At 36.4% G+C, this 17,369-nt stretch overlaps 1 protein-coding gene and 2 long non-coding RNA genes across 13 annotated transcripts; all 3 read left to right on the top strand.

Annotated features, from left to right (window-relative positions):
- Window positions 1,283–2,143, top strand: LOC110267829. Its single transcript, XR_002355768.1, has 3 exons — window positions 1,283–1,433; window positions 1,527–1,582; window positions 1,661–2,143. It is a non-coding gene; the product is annotated as an uncharacterized LOC110267829 (long non-coding RNA).
- LOC110269253 lies at window positions 4,953–5,841 on the top strand. Its single transcript, XM_021116957.1, has 3 exons — window positions 4,953–5,024; window positions 5,127–5,375; window positions 5,488–5,841. Exons 1-3 carry the CDS (start codon window positions 4,953–4,955, stop codon window positions 5,839–5,841), a joined length of 675 nt encoding a protein of 224 aa, XP_020972616.1.
- LOC107625468 lies at window positions 12,461–16,388 on the top strand. Of its 11 annotated transcripts, none has more exons than XR_002357626.1 (7): window positions 12,461–13,137; window positions 13,226–13,391; window positions 13,496–13,548; window positions 13,644–13,960; window positions 14,506–14,584; window positions 14,798–14,866; window positions 14,960–16,388. It is a non-coding gene; the product is annotated as an uncharacterized LOC107625468 (long non-coding RNA). The 11 variants fall into 11 exon arrangements; XR_001617277.2 differs by having other exon boundaries at window positions 12,463–13,137; window positions 13,226–13,292; XR_002357622.1 differs by having other exon boundaries at window positions 13,496–13,960.

Below are 17,369 nucleotides of genomic sequence, written 5' to 3'. Positions count from 1 at the left end.
CCACAAAATAAAACAAAAATTTGATCTCTTGATTTTTACTCATTTTCTAAAAACATTTTTAGTTATTTATAAAAAAATTGCAAAAACAATTATTTAAATTACCAAATTTTAAAGATAAAAGTATCTTTTTTTTAAATCATGTTTACGAAAAATTATATCAAAATTTAATTTTTAATCTCTTTTTGAGAATATATAGTTAATAGTTAGGTATTTTTATCACATTTTAAAAATATTTTTAAATTTTCTTGTCATTAACAAATATAGAGAATATTTTTACTAATAATTTGATAATTCATTATATTTTTTGTAGTTTACTTTGTATAATCACTGGGTTAGACAAACATTGTAGGACATATTTAAAATGTTTCCATTGAAAAAATTGAACAATATTTGATGATGACAAACATGTTGATGGTTGAGTTAAATGTCTAATTAGAATTTGATGGATTGAACAATATTTGATGATGATAAACATGTTGATGGTTGGGTTAAATGTCTAATTAGGATTTGATGGAACTATTGAGTGTTGCAGACCTATGTTTATTGTGCAGCCCAAATCAAGAAGACAAGAAGCCCAATTAGAAAAACTAAGTGCTTCCAAGGCTGCTAAATATAATTGAATCCAAAATTCAGCCCATTGCCATTCAAAAAAAAAAAGAAAAGCAATCTCTAGCTGGTAGTGCTATGTTGGTTCAGGTAAGGCATATAAGAGAAAGAAGGTTTTACTTTTTCACTAAGCATCAAAGAAGAAAAAAAGTGTTTCACTTTTTCATTGAGCACAAAATAAGAAGAAAGGAAAGCAAATCAAGGAAGTTAGATCAAATCAAAATCAACATGTACAATTTAATCATAATTAGAAGAGAAAAAGTAATTTGTTTCCATTAACATGTAAATCAATTACTTGTTGATTTCTCCATCCCTCTGCATAACCATTTGAAATAAATTGAAGAAAATGGTGGCTACTTTACTCTGCTGTGAATCAATAGTTGATAATGAAACTTGGGGCCAAAACACAAGGTTAATTGTAAACCCCAAAAAATTAGCAAATAATTAGTCAATAAATTAAACTTTAATAAAGAAAATAAAAAATGTAAATCTAATATTAAAATAGGATATAACTCTTCAAAACAAGAATTTTGACACCAATTTTAAAGAATTTGGTCCAAGATTGGGCCGAACGGGCCGAACCGAACAAACCGGGCCCAAGGCCCAATTCAGCCCAATAGCTTTTAAGGGACACAACATCCCTTCCCTTTTCATTCCATTTCACGTTACAGAATTTGGAGAAGGGGAAGAACAATTCACACTTTCAAATCCTTGGTCAAAAAATTCAATCCACCATAACTTCTTGCTCCGAGCTCCGATCGTCACACCGTTGGCGGTCACGCGATCACTGCGTCGAGCTCTACGATTTCATCGGATCAATTTCTTTGGTAAGTCACCCTAACACTCCAGCCTCGCTTCCCCTCTAATTTTAGAAAATTAGTGAGAATCCATGTTGAAAATTTGTGATTTTGGTTCTCTAGGTTCAAGTTTAGCTTGAGAAACTTGTGAGCCTTTGTTCAATCAAGATGTATTTAAGGTGAGGGTTCTTGAATTCTACCAATTTCCGTTTATATGAGCTTGGGTATTGAATTTGGGTGTAATACATGTGAATTAGGCTTGTATATGTGTATGTTGAAGATAATTGAGTACAATGGAGGCTTGGTGAAAGATTGGCGCTAAAGCTTTATTGAATTTGGACTTGTGGGGGCTGTGTGTGTGACCTTGATGAGTTGCCTCGGAAAATACGTGGAAAAGCGGCCAAGGTATGGTTTAGGTTTCGCGTGTTTAATATATAAGGTTGTGTGAAAACTTAGGCTAGAGAACTATAGGATAAGTTGAAAAGGGTTTTATGCATTAAATGGCTAGTCTTGTGATGTTGATGGTAAATTGATGACTTGGCTTGTGTTGGAATTAATGGTCATGAGATGAATAAAATTAATGTATTAAATGGTTGGCTTTGTGATGATATTGGTTATATTAATGCTTGAGCTTGTATTGAAAATTATGAGTATGAGATGTTGACATTGTTGGATATGTGTTCTTGGAATTGCTAATGAAAGTGTTCATACCCTGGGTCGAGCTATGCGACCCGGGCTGACTGAGGACAAAGCGACCGACCTCTTCAGGTCAGGTCCCCCGACCTCTTCATTAAAGAGTTCGGCCAAATCGCTATAAGAAGCCCAAGCAGGCCCAAACAAAGGGACACAGCCCAATCTAAAGGCAGCTAAAGCCTAGAAAGATAAAAGTGATTCCCTTTAGAGATAAGATGACTTCACTTAAAGATAAGATAAGGTAACTAACTTATCTTATCTAGAAAGGTCAGCCCACACTACTATAAATATACTGGAGCACCCAGGTATAACTCATACTTTGATTCTACACAAAAAACCTGCTTAAAGCCCATGCTAACTTAAGCATCAGAGTCTCTTGCAGGTACCACCACCCTCCGGTGACGAAGGATCAGCAGCACCACCAAGTCCAACAAGTCGGACACGACAGCTTCGACCGCCACCACAGATCTCATCCGAGATCGACCTACAGTTTCAGGTAACCCTCGGAACAGAAAGGTTGACAATGATTTTGATATATGTTAATGGAATTTGGTGGTTATGGCTTGTTGAGTTAGTTAAAGATGATTTATGAGTGGTTATTAATGAATAGAGGAAACGGGTTAATGAATTTCAAAATGGAAGCTTGTGGTTGGAAAGGGTGGATTTATGATTAGTGTATGAGTTTCATGTATTGGTGTGAATATTAAGGTATTAGTGGATATTATTAATGATATAGGGATTGATATATGGTAAGTGTACAGGTTTATTGGGTAAGAAATGTGACCTTTGGTAAAAATGGGGTTTAGTGTAATTTGGCAAAAAGTAACTTTCAATGAACTTTGGAAGTCCATAACTTGCTCCTCAAAATTCAAATGCAAATGAGGTTTGTTTTAAATTAAAGAAGGTTCTAAAAGCTTGAAAATGATATAAGGTTTGTGGAAAACCGAATTCTGTAGAGGAAGATATGGATGCCAGAAATTTAGTGCGAAAAACTGAATTTTTAAATGTTACAACAGAATCAGATTTTCTGATGTGTGCCCACGCACATAGCTATGCGCATGCACCCAATAGAAGAAAAAAATTCACCTATGCGTACGCACGCCCTTGCGCGCACACACACGCCAGGATAGGCCTTCTGTTGGTGGCGTTAACACAGGTAAGGCACATGCACACTTAGTGATATGTGCACACGCACACGTTCTGCTTTCTTTGAGTTGTGCGCACGCACATGCCCTATTTTCCAACACCTATGTTTTTCTGTTGTAAACATGATTTTGAACCCTAAACCCCCTATTTTTATCCTGTTAACCCTAGATTTTGCTAGTAAGATTAGTAATTAGCATAAGTTTGGAATTTGAGATAACTTGAGAATGAAGAAAAGAGGTAAACAAGATGAATTATGAGGGAAATGGTGTGAAGCTGAATGAATATACATCGCTATGGTTATAAAGAATGAATGTAAGAACATAATGTGATAAATGATGAGATTTAAGATGACTGTGTGTGGCCAAAATAGTCGGAATGGCAAGGTCTGGATGTAATCCCGCTTGCATAATTAATTTGAACATGCGTTCGGATAGCAAGTTAGGGGTGGAAGTTCCCTCTCTTGTCGTGATATGGATGTGGGAAAGGTGGAAAGGCACTCTCGTTCGTATTGTATCCCCCACGTTTTTCTCTGGTTGCAAGGTGGAAAGGCACACTCCTTCGATGTGGAAAGGCACTCTCCTTCGTGAAACCTCCAGGAGAAGGTGGAAAGGCACTCTCCTTCGTTTATGATCCCCTTGGAGATGCGCAACCTAGAGACCAATGTCTGGGTTAGCTACGAGATGTGTTGGGTTCTGACAAAATAACTGACACGTGAGCTCACGGCCAGTAGGATAGACATTCATCATATGCATATGTGTGCTTTGTTTGCTATGCCTTAATTGAGAATGCCTAATTGATTATATTCTGCTAATTATTGTAATTGTTACTTGAACTACTTGTTTTCCTACCTGTGCTTGCCTTGTCTGTTTGTTTTGTCTATGCGAATCATTGGAGATGGAGGTACGGAGGTAAGGTGGACAGGTTTAGAGTTAAGATTAAAGTTTAAGCTAGGTTTAGAACTCCCTAGAAGACCACCCTCTTTATGATTTCTGTTTAGTGATTTTTAAGCTTTGTAACTTGAGAGTCGGCGTTCTAAGATTGCCTCTGGCATTCCCAGGACCTTATATATTATATGCGTAGCACCTTCACCATGCTGAGAACCCCCGGTTCTCATCCCATACTGTGTTGTTATTTTTAGATGCAGGTCGAGCAGCACCTCGGTAGGCGTCTGAAGGTTCTGCGGCGAAGTGGCTTATTTTGGGATCTTCTTTTGTTATTTTGATATATATATATATGTGTGTGTGACGCAAGTAACCACGTTTTCTGAGAGTTGCGCTTTTTTATTTTTGCGGTTTTTGTTTTACCTATTTTTCAGGGCTTCTCGTTAAATATCTCTTTCGTTATATATATATATATATATTCTTACTTTTAAAGGTCGTAATACCTTACTATCTCAGTCTTATGACTTAAGCATAGGATTAAGTATAGTAGGGTGTTACATTATGGTATCAGAGCAGTTCGTTCCTATAGAGCCTGAGGATGGACTGATTATACTTCTGTGCATTCTCTGTGTATGTGTCTATGTGCTATTAGGATATCTAACTGATATATGTGGCACAAACGTTCATGAGCATGCATTTGGGACTTAAAGCACTGGACTTGCGACATTGAGACTAATCAACTTGATATCACTTGTTTGGTGTGTATAGGGACCAGATGTTGACTCACGAATGCGGACGCGGGTGAGGTAGAGGTAGAATAGGCAATGCTATGCCTGAAGCGACAGGAAACAATCCTCCTAACCCTGTAGACTTCATGGCCACCCTAGGGAATATGGCCGCGGTGATGCAAGCGACAGCTGAAGCTTTAGGAAACTAAATAAACAATGGAAATAATGGCAACAACGGCGATGATGGTCCTATAACGCTTCCCTCCTTCCTGAAGGTTCATCCTCCGACCTTCAGAGGAACATCAAACCCTACCAATGCGGATAACTGGATACAAGCTATTGAGCGAGCGTTACAGGCTCATCAGGTTTCTGAAGAACAGTGGGTTGAGTTTGGAACCTACCAGCTGCAAGGTGAGGCTCAACATTGGTGGCAGGGCATGAGGCGTATTCTGCAGCCTGATGGGGTTGTAATTTCTTGGAAATTGTTCCGAACAGAGTTTTATAAGAAGTACTTTTCCAGTTCAGTCAGAAATGCTAAAGAACTTGAACTGCTTCAGCTGAAACAATGGCAGATGACTCTTACTGAGTACACTAGCAGGTTTGAGAAATTGTGTCATTTTTCACGAATTTGTCAAGGAGATCTTGAGGATTTTTGCTGAGTGGAAGTGTATCAAGTATAAGGGAGGCCTTCGGAGCAATATTCTGAGCTTCGTTGCACACATAGAGATCTGGGTATTTTCTGAACTTGTGAACAAGAGTCGAATAGCTGAGGAATGTGTAAGGAACGCAGCCGTGGCAAAGCATGATAACTGGGAGTCCCACCGAAGAGATTACCATCAGGACTTGGAACCAAGGAGTCAAGAATTCAAGAGGAATGAGAACTATCGACCCAATAGGCAGCATAAAAACAAGCAAGGTCTATGTTACCGATGCGGATCACCCGGGCATCTAGTTAAGGGTTGTCCTAACCCACGTGGTGGAAACTCATAATGCAGATCGATCACAATCACCAAGTTAAAGTAATTGCAATGATTGAATTTAAGGAGAAATGTAATATTATAGGATACCATGATTACTCATAGCCTAAGATAGGGAAGAAAGACTTAACAGTGAAATGTCAAACCTAGTATAGGACTTAGAACCAAACTAAATCGTTTCAAGTAGGGTATTGCCGTCAAAGCTTGCAGAGCTTAGTGAAGTTTTGGTTTTCGTTGGACGAATAATCAAGATTCTTAGAGATGAGCAAATTATGGGAAATAAGGTAATAGTTTGTTCACGTAAAAGGGCCCAAGATGATGGTTGGTCACCAGAAAGATGAGGTAAACTGAAACTGATACCTGAAATTTTGTTTGCATATAGGAAGTGAGACATCGCACTTATCCATATTTACAATAAACTAGAATTGTAGGTGTCAAACTTAATAACCCAAGACTGCGAAAAAGAGGCATGACACGGATTTAGCTTTTAGCTGCAAATTACTCAGGTGGCGAGAGAGAGTGAGTAGCGAAAGACTTAGAACTGAGGATCAAATCATTCACGGTTATCTTGTGTACCATAACACCGTTAAAATCGGCAGAGCTTGGAGAGTCAAGATGAGATGAGTGATAAAAACGAATTCCGTTTAATGAAGTGCTCCCCGTATGAAATACCGGTGATGTCAGATAAAGAGTAAGATAACGACAGAAAGATTTTCGATAATCAACTTACTACCGTTCAATCTAAAAGCCAATTACAATATTATTTTTGTCAAATCGTCCGTGTACCATGGTTACATCACAAATCAGCAACCCAAGCATTTTCATACTCATTAATCGAGCTTATTTCAACACTATAGTTGGTTATTTGGTAGCTCTCTCAATCCTATTCCTTAGTCCATAGTTTTGCTTAAATTTGGAAGCCCTTTTAACAATTGGAGTTGATAATTCTTTTAGGTTGCTCGAGCCCTCCATGCTTTACTACACATTTTAACTTAAATACAACTATGTGCTTGCTCGCGACTCACACACGGCCAGCCTTCACCACGATCAATCACAAATTTGCCCTTTACAATGCCATAAAACAAACCAGAACCGATCTTACCCCAAGCCTATTCGCTAATTCCCAACTCTTTTAACTCTCGTCCTTTGTTCCTACGAAACAATTATAAACAATTCACGATTACTCGATAAGCTTGTCGACATTCGTAATGGATCACTTATTTTCCCAACACTATTTTGTACTTGCATGAGCCTTGTCTAGGCGTACTTGTGTAAATCCTAAACTTGAGAAATTCGCCGTGAGTGGAGTTGCTCACCTCCGTAATCTGCACTCTCCAGAAGTCAATTGAAGCTTACTTGACTCGATATTCCCTGTTCTCTCTCTATCACAAGATCAAGCTTAATTTCCTCCCACAATGCACTTTGATTTTTCTCTTCGTGAATGTTGTCATTCAGCTTGTATTGTTTCTAAATATAGCCATCAAGGCAATGACTCATTAAGAGCGAAACTTTTAAAATACGAAAGATGGAATGTGGAGTATACCACAACAAGAAGAGATCTGGAACTTTAATTTTTGCCTACCGTATTGCCTATGGTTCAATCGACGCGTTAAGATGCACTGATTACTTAGATGCCCCAATATAACAAGATTTTGAACTTTGAGAGAAGAAACTAACCTTTGTGTCGAGATTCATTACATCTGAACCTAATGATACATGAACCAAGAACTTAGGACGTGAATGAATGCAACCTTATGGTGCCATGACGACGCCCCGGTAGAAAAACTTTTAGCAGTAAACGAAAGATTTAATACCATTAGGTAATTGTGAATCGAATGACGAAAATCCATCCATCTTTCACCTATCGGAGGGAAAATGACCAGGCTATATATTAAGGTGGCGCGGTACGTTAGTCACTCTGATATCAACCCGACCCCGAAAGATTGACAAATACCTAGGTCCTAATTTGAAAACCGAGACAATAGAGAAAAGGTTAGTGAAATTCAAGCTAAGATTCCAACTACGTGATCCCAACCAAGTGATTAAGACCAAGGAGTATTGAATCCGGAAAAAAACGACTACCCACACCTCTTTTCAGATAACTGAATCTGAATTTTGAGGACAAAATTATTAATTAGGTGGATAGGATGTAAACCCCGAAAAATTAGCAAATAATTAGTCAATAAATTAAATTTTAATAAAGAAAATTAAAAATATAAATCTAATATTAAAATAGGATATAACTCTTCAAAACAAGAATTTTGACACTAATTTTAAAGAATTCAGTCTAAGATTAGGTCGAACGGGCTGAATCGGGTGAATCGGGCCCAAGGCCCGATTCAGCCCAATAGCTTTTAAGGGACACAGCTTCCCTTCCCTTCTCATTCCATTTCACATTACAGAATTTGGAGAAGGGGAAGAAAAATTCACACTTCCAAACCCTTGGTCAAAAAATTCAATCCACCATAACTTCTTGCTCCGAGCTCCGATCGTCGCACCGTTGGCGGCCACGCGATCACCACGTTGAGCTCTACAATTCCATCGAATCAATTTCTTTAGTAAGTCAACCTAACACTCCAGCCTCTCCACCCCTCCAATTTTCGAAAATTAGTGAGAATCAATGTTGAAAATTTGTGATTTTGGTTCTCTAGGTTCAAGTTTAGCTTGAGGAACTTGTGAGCCTTTATTCAATCAAGATGTATTTAAAGTGAGGTTCTTGAATTCTGACAATTTCCATTTATAAGAGCTTGGGTAATGAATTTGGGTGTGATACATGTGAATTAGGCTTGTATATGTGTATGTTGAAGATAATTGAGTACAATGGAGGTTTGGTGAAAGATTGGCGCTAAAGCTTTATTGAATTTGGACTTGTGGGGGCTCTGTGTGTGACCTTGGTGAGTTGCCTCAGGAAATACATGGAAAAGCGGCCAAGGTATGGTTTAGGTTTCGCGTGTTTAATATATAAGGTTGTGTGAAAACTTAGGCTAGAGAACTATAGGATAAGTTGAAAAGGGTTTTATGCATTAAATGGCTAGTCTTGTGATGTTGATGATAAATTGATGACTTGGATTGTGTTGGAATTAATGGTCATGAGATGAATGAAATTAATGTATTAAATGGTTGGCTTTGTGATGATGTTGGTTTTATTAATGCTTGAGCTTGTATTGAAAATTATGAGTATATGAGATGTTGACATTGTTGGATATGTGTTCTTGGAATTGCTAATGAAAGGTTGATGATGGTTTTGATATATGTTAATTGAATTTGGTTGTTATGGCTTTTTGAGTTAGTTAAAGATGATTTATGAGTGGTTATTAATGAATGGAGGAAATGGGTTAATGAATTTCAAAATGGAAGCTTATGGTTGGAAATAGTGAATTTATGATTAGTGTATGAGTTTCATGTATTGGTGTGAATATTAAGGTATTAGTGGATATTATTAATGATATAGGGGTTGATATATGGTAAGTGTACAGGTTTATTGGGTAAGAAATGTGACTTTTGGTAAAAATGGGGTTTAGTGTAATTTGGCAAAAAGTAACTTTTAATGAACTTTGAAAGTCTATAACTTACTCCTCAAAATTCGAATGCAAATGAGATTTGTTTTAAATTAAAGAAGGTTTTAAAAGCTTGAAAATGATATAAGGTTTGTGGAAAATCGAATTCTGTAGAGGAAGATATGGATACCGGAAATTTGGTGCGAAAAATTGAATTTTTAAATGTTGCAGCAGAATCAGATTTTTTAATGTGTGCCCACACACACAGCTGTGCGCACGCACCCAATAGAAGCAAAAATTCACCTGTGCGTACGCACGACCTTGTACGCATGTACACCTGGTATTTTTCATAAAGTGTGCGTACACACGCCCTTGTGCGCACACACACACCAGGATAAGCCTTCTGTTGGTGGCGTTAGCACAGGTAAGGCGCATGTACACTTAGTGATGTGTGCGCACGCACACATCCGTGCGCACGCACACGTTCTGCTTTTTCTAAGTTGTGCGCACGCACAGGTGGGTGCGTACGCACACGCCCTGTTTTTCAGTAACTATGTTTTTATGTTCTAAACATGATTTTGAACCCTAAACCCCCTATTTTTACCCTGTTAACCCTAGATTTTGCTAGTGAGATTAGTAATTAGCAGAAGTTAGGAATTTGAGATAACTTGAGAATAAAGAAAAGAGGTAAACAAGATGATTTGTGAGGGAAATGGTGTGAAGCTGAATGAATAAACGTGGCTATGGTTATAAAGAATGAATGTAAGAACATAATGTGATAAATGATGAGATTTAAGATGACTGTGTGTGGCCAAAATGGTCGGAATGGCAAAGTCTAGATGTAATTCCGCTTGCGTAATTAATTTGAACATGTGTTCGGATGGCAAGTTGGGGTGGAAGTTCCCTCTCTTGTCGTGATGTGGATGTGGAGAAGGTGGAAAGGCACTCTTCTTCGTATTGTATCCCCCACTTTCTTCTTTGGTTGCAAGGTGGAAAGGCACACTCCTTCGATGTGGAAAGACACTCTCCTTCGTGAAACCTCCAGGAGAAGGTGGAAAGGCACTCTCCTTCGTTTATGATCCTCTTAGAGATGCGCAACCTAGAGACTAATGTCTGGGTTAGCTACCAGATGTGTCGGGTTCTGGCAAAGTAACCGACACGTGAGCTCACGACCAGTAGGATAGACATTCATCATATGCATATGTGTGCTTTGTTTGCTATGCCTTAATTGGGAATGCCTAATTGATTATATTCTGCTAATTATTGTAATTGTTACTTGAACTACTTGTTTTCCTATCTGTACTTGCCTTGTCTGTTTGTTTTGTCTATGCGAATCATTGGAGATGGAGGTACGGAGGTAAGGTGGACATGTTTAGAGTTAAGATTAAAGTTTAAGCTAGGTTTAGAGTTTCCTAGAAGACCACCCTCTTTATGATTTCTGTTTAGTGATTTTTAAGCTTTGTAACTTGAGAGTCGGCGTTCTAAGATTGCTTCTGGCATTTTCAAGACCTTATATATTATATGCGTGGCACCTTTACCATGCTGAGAACCCCTGGTTCTCATCCCATACTGTGTTGTTGTTTTCAGATGCAGGTCGAGCGGTACCTCGGTAGGCGTCTGAAGGTTCTGCGGCGAAGTGGCTTATTTTGGGATCTTCTTTTGTTATTTTGATGTATATATATGTATAGTTTCTCCTCTTGTAAGTAAGAACACCTTGTTTATGTACCTTCTAGAGGTTTTATGGAGAACTAGGGTTTTGAACATGTTCTTTTGGGTTATTATTATGTATATATATGTACGTATATGTTCTCCGGCCAGCTTTGGCTTTGCATGCTGAGTCAGGAGCTAGTTATGCTGTGTTCTTAGCCCTCTACTCGTATCATCTGTACATATATATTATTGAACTTTAGTTTTCTTCCCACGCAAGTAACCACGTTTTTTGAGAGTTGCACTTTTTGATTTTTGCGATTTTTGTTTTACCTATTTTTTAGGGCTCCTCGTTAAATATCTCTTTCGTTATTAATATATATATTCTTACTTTTAGAGGTCGTAATACCTTACTATCTCAGTCTTATGACTTTAGCATAAGATTAAGTATGGTTGGGTGTTACATTAATAGTTTGAATCTATCAATTCCACTAAGAATTTTTTTTTTCAAGGAAGCTGCTTTGATTAGCTCTGATTCAAAATCCTTGATTTTCTGGTCTGATTGAAGAAAAAGAAAGTGAGACCTCAGCTAGCTCAAGATTTAAGGAGCTGACTTTGTGAAGCAAGCTCTAGGTGTGGAAACAGAACTAATACAAAAAGAAAAATCAATTCAGTTTTGAAAGGAATGAGAGAGAACCCAAGAGAAGGGAAGAGATAAACCTCACAAATCTAGGTTTGAAGTCTTAACAAGCATTGTACCTATACAAAAAGGAGCATTCCACCAAGATGAAAAGCTACATTTGAGAGTTCAGAATTTGGATTCAGTTTATAGAGTTTGAGCTATTCAACATCATCTCTTTTATGGTCTATCATTGAATATTTTGTTTGTATGTTTTATCTTTCTTTGTTTCTATTCAGTGAAAAAAGGCATTCATGTGAGGCATTAAGAAAAAGCGATTGAGAGAAAAGGCAAAGAGAGAAACTTGGAGTGAAAAGTCATTAGTTATGTCTGATTTCTTTTGATTGTATTTCTGGTTTGTGTCTTGATATCTGAGTTGTATCCCTTGCTAAGTTAGGTAAGCACTTAGTGTGTTGAGAGTTTAGGAAGTTGCCTAGCCAAGTCAAGTTTATGTTAAAACTTGATTTGTCCCTGATAGGATTAAGTTGAATCCTTGGGAATTGGTGTATGTAATACTTGAAATGATAGTGAAAATTCCACCAACGTTGTGGTGGAGACTGGATGTAGGTTGCATTGCACAAGGCAACTAAACTAGGATATATGGTTGTATCATCTTTTTCTTCCCTGCACTAATTCTATTTTTCACGATCTATGAGACAAAATAAAATTGTCTCCTGTATACACTACAAAAAATATTGGTAAAAATGGCACTAATTTTATGGCGAGTTAAAAAAACTACCATTATATTTGTTAATTACGGCGGTTCTAATTTATGCCATAATACTCATGATTTTTGTGGCGACTTTTGTTAATTGTGGCTTTTGGAACTGCCATAATTTTTTTTAACTTGAGTGATGTTGCATATGAGAGTGTTAGTATTGTTGCATATGAGAAAGTGAAGATGATGTCACTGACAAACCCTAATTTCTTGCCTTTGTTCATCTTCTACTGATTTGTCATTCAACTCCTCGCTGTCGCTCCTCATCCCCTTGTTGCAGCTCATCTCCTCGCTGCTACAAGCAACGCCATTGTCGTTGCCTTCATTGAGCTTCTATGATTTGGCTTCGATCTGAAGATTTGTCAACGTTCGTCGGAGCTCCGATTTCTTCGTTTCTTTAATTCACATATTCTATCTCTCTCTCTCTCTCTCTCTCTCTCTCTCTCTCTCTCTCTCTCTCTCTCTCTCTCTCTCTGACGTTTAGCTTCTTCTCCTCGGAGCTCCGAAAAAACCACCACAGTCACCACCAGCACTAAGCTTCACCATGGAAGGCGGCGGAGCAACGCTATCGGATGTTTACCAAAGCGCGAAGAAGCTCCTCAATACGCGCGACGACGTGGAATGCCTCGAGTGCCTCGACTACTCCGCCTCCTCCGATCTCTCCCTCTCCCTCTCCAACGACATCTCTCAGATCCAATCCCTATGCGTCCAGATGGATCGATTCTGGCGCTCCACTGCCGCCAAATCTCAACGCGATCTCTGGAAAAGGTTCGTTCCGAAGCATCCTCCTCCTTCGCCGTTTTTTAACCTATTCTACATAAGTTCTAATCGAAAATTTTGTTATGCTTGTTATTAGGCTATGATTGTTCTGAAATAAACGCAGTATCTGCAATCGATGAAATAAATTGCCTTTTGGTTGAGAGGTAAAAGTTTAATTCCTTTTGGTTGAGAAGGTAAACATTTAATTCCTTTTGGTAGAAAGCTAGGTTCTGTTTGTTGGGAGAAAGAAGGGATTGAGGGAGGTATGCTAGCTTTTCCTACAAATGAATGAATGGATTGTATAGTGATTATTCTGCAGATGCTCACCACTTTATCGACTTATGGTAACATCCTTATGATTTTGCAGAGAAAAGCATAGCCTTGAGAAAAACTAAGTCTCAAATTTTTACAAACAGTTCTGTAAGTTTAAGTTACTATTTCTATACTTTAAAATGCATTCATTTTAATGCATTTTTCATCAAGTTCTGTTTCTACTCTGTATAATTTTGACATAGATGCTGCAATTGAAAGCTTTAAAAATGCACTGGTCTTAGAGCCAAATGATGGTAAGTTGTGATTTTGTATAAGGCCTTAGTTAGACAAGAACTACTAGTGTACTTATATAGGTGGACATTTAATTTTGTTACTTACAACTGGGATTAAGAAGGAACTTGCTGCTGCCAAGAAAAATGTGAGTGTATATCTAAGTTGAGCAAGCTTGAAGGTGCATTATAAGCGTATTGCGAATTTAACTGGTTATATTATATTGTAGGTTGCTGATAGGCGTGACCAGGAGAAAAAGGCATATAGCAAGGAGTTAAAATTACAATCAGTATTGCACTAATTTCCTTTCTACTTTATTTTGTTTTATTATGTTCTAGATTATCTAATGTATGTACTACTATATGATAGTATCTTCCCAGCTTTGATACTTGCTTCCTAAAAATGAAAAGATCAAGAAATTAGGAGAAAATATGTTAATATAAGTGGAAACTCTACTGCTTCAAAGCCCTGAATATCTGGTATGCATGTATGCTATGGCTGTCTTGAAACTTTATCTTTAACGTCATCAAGTAAGTTTTTCAATTGAGAGAATCCAATTCTATGCATGTGTATATGAATCTACAATATGTTTCTAATAGAAGTAAATTTTCATTAACAAGAAGAGAAGGATGTTACATGAGGAAGAGAACATGAGAGGTTTTCATGATTGAGGCATTGGTTTTCATTATTAGTTTGAATGCTTATATAGTCTTCTTATTTTCTTGGTTATATAGTCTTCTTGTTTTCTTGATTTTATTGGTTTTCATGATTAGTTTGAATGGGGTGTATTCAATAAAAATTGTTAGTTGCGCTCACTATGTTAACTCTCTGCAGGCAAAACAGAAAGAAATAGCCGAGTCTGAGAAGGAAGTATCTAATCGAATCAGGAATCTGTACAAGAAAGAATATGCAAGTATGTTCCTAGTGTGTGCATTATTGGCTACTTGTTTTAGTTTTCCTTGCCTTTCCTGCTTTGCTGAACGTGAATATCCTTTAGTCTACCTGATTTGAATCTTTCTCAACCTTTTAACATACATGTTTGTTTTATCCAAACAAAATGCTAATATAACTTGATAAACATACATGTTAATGTTAGATTAATGAACAATGTATTGGAATTCTATAGAAAAACAGAGTAGGCAAGTACGGTTGTGCACTAAAACTCCACCTTCGAGTAAAAAAAGATTCTGGGGAGGTAACTAGTTCACTCTACTATTGTGCTTTATATTTTATTTATGTTTCATCAGGTTGCACTTTTAGTTGTTTAATCTTTGAGGATCTGTTGTAGATGGACCATGTTACAATGTGTCAAATTTGATGAGCAACATAATGAAGAAGTCAAAGATAGAATTTCTAAAGAGGTAACTTATAATGCTAGATAGATTTATGTGGTTCCTTTTTATTTTTCTTACTTCTTTTCCCTTTTCAGATTAGAAGCTTTGATTCTATCTAACTCTTCATGAAGAATTGAAGGGTTTAATTGATGATGGGTAGATATTAGCTTATCCTAATTTATACGTGTATTATATATATTATTGTGGCAATAATGATAGATGGATAATTAGTCTTCAATTCTAATGTTTGTTTCGCCGGCCTGAGCATAAATTTTCTTGATCCCTTAGCTTTTTCATTCATTGTACTGTTTTAATTATTAAGAACCCAAAATGCCTAACTGGCTACCTAGTGAGTTTAATTTAATTTAGATGAATAAGTGAAGGTAGGTTAAGTTATGTCTAATTTGTGATTAATTTGATGTTAGTAGTGTTTAGATTGTGGCAGCAAACTTTTGGTGATGATGAGGGTCCACTGAAATGAAACAACATTGTGAAATTCAATTTCGTAGTAATGTGTAGGTCATGGTTTAAAGTAATATTAATGAAGACATGCCAATACCATTATTATACCATCAAACACGGAGCATCTCACTGTTCCCTAAGGTTTCCTTCATTTTTTATTACAACAATAATATATAGTTCATGATTAACCTTCACAAATACTATCATTATGTTTGCTACGTGCTAATATTTCAATACTTTTCCCTTAATTAACAATAACAATAAACTGTTTGTTAGTTTTTAATCCTAATAATGTAGGAAAATCCCATACCTCCCTAATAAGTTGCTTGGTTAAATTTATTTTGTGTTGTCCAAGTTAATGGTTTAACTAGTTTAACTATTAATTGTTAACTCTTTGATTCTTTTTTTTTTCTTTTTGTTAAAATATTGTTTCTAATGACATCTTTTCATTGTTATAATTTTAATTTATAACGGCCGGCTTGATAGAAATTCCATGATAGGAGAGGTTCCTACAAATCTTTGTAAGAGATGAGTTTGGATAATGAAGTTGGAGTGTTGGAGCAAGAAACAAAGATGTTGGAGCAAATTCCCGAGATGAAACTCACACAAGAGACCAAGAAACTAAGGCAGGCTTGTTTTAAAGTTAATTACAAAAGGAGAAAACTTTTGGCCTCCAAATCTTATTCATTATCACTTAGCTAAGCTATTTGTCTTGTATATTCATATTCTAAGTAGTAAAAACAACACTTATTAGATGGTTTAAATACATTATTAGGTATTAACATAGTTTAGGGAATTGGATGATAGATTTGACTGATTAGTGTTTATTGCAATGGTTGTATTTTGGCAAGTTTAGTAAGACAAGGTTTTGTATAGGAGTTATTACTTTTGATTTTTAATAATAAAAAATTATATATTATATTAATATTTTGTTTATGAGTTATATAATATTTCATTTATGGATTATGATTTTTTTTTACTGTGAAATTTTAATCACAATTATTTATTTAACGCGATAAAAATGACGGTTCAAAAATGTCATTTTAACCAACTAAAATGCTACTGTCAGGGTAAAAATGGCGGTTCAAAAATGCCGTTTTAATCAACTAAAACGTCACTTTGTCAGGGTAATAGTGGCGGTTTAAACCGCCATTTTAACCTATCCAAAAACCGTCATTTTAACCAACCAAAATGCCACTCTGTCAGGGTAATAATGACGGTTCAAACCGCCGTTTTAACCTATCCAAAAATCGCCATTTTAACCCTGGAAATAACGGCGGTTTGAACCGCCGTTTTAACCTATTCAAAAACCGCTGTAATAACCAGAATGACGCCCAGAATTGCATCGCTTTACGAAACCGCCATTATTAGTAATAATGGCGGTTCAAACCGCCGTAAATACCAAAAAAAACCGCCGTTTTTACCAGAATTTTTTGTAGTGATAATATATCTCGCAGACAGAACAGAAGCTAAGTTGCATTTTCTGGTTTGAGGACTTATTATTCAAGATTAAAAGAAGGCCATAAATTCAACCCCCCTTCTCTAGGACATCAAAAACCTTCAACCTTATATTTATATTGATTGATTTAAGGGTTGACATTTAAAAGGGTATTATAATGTATTTATGCCTACTAGATTTATAATTTTCATATATTTTTGTAAAAAAATTCATCTTTCTTATAGTAATTAGTTCTACAAATATCTCACATTTTTGTTTTGATGGTTAATAAACACAAATATAATTTAAAAATTTTGTAAATTATTATCTAATATTTGTTCAAGTGTTTAAAAATATTAAATAATAAATTTTGTTAAATAAATAAAGCAAACTAGGAACTTGAAAAAGCCTACATACAAAAATAATTAGATCAATTAGGCATACTTTATAAATGCATCTTCACA

Source organism: Arachis ipaensis, chromosome B02 (genome assembly GCF_000816755.2).
Source record: "Arachis ipaensis cultivar K30076 chromosome B02, Araip1.1, whole genome shotgun sequence".
NCBI lineage: Eukaryota > Viridiplantae > Streptophyta > Magnoliopsida > Fabales > Fabaceae > Arachis > Arachis ipaensis.
Note: the sequence above shows the minus strand (reverse complement) of the source record. Positions and strands in the feature narration are given on the sequence as shown.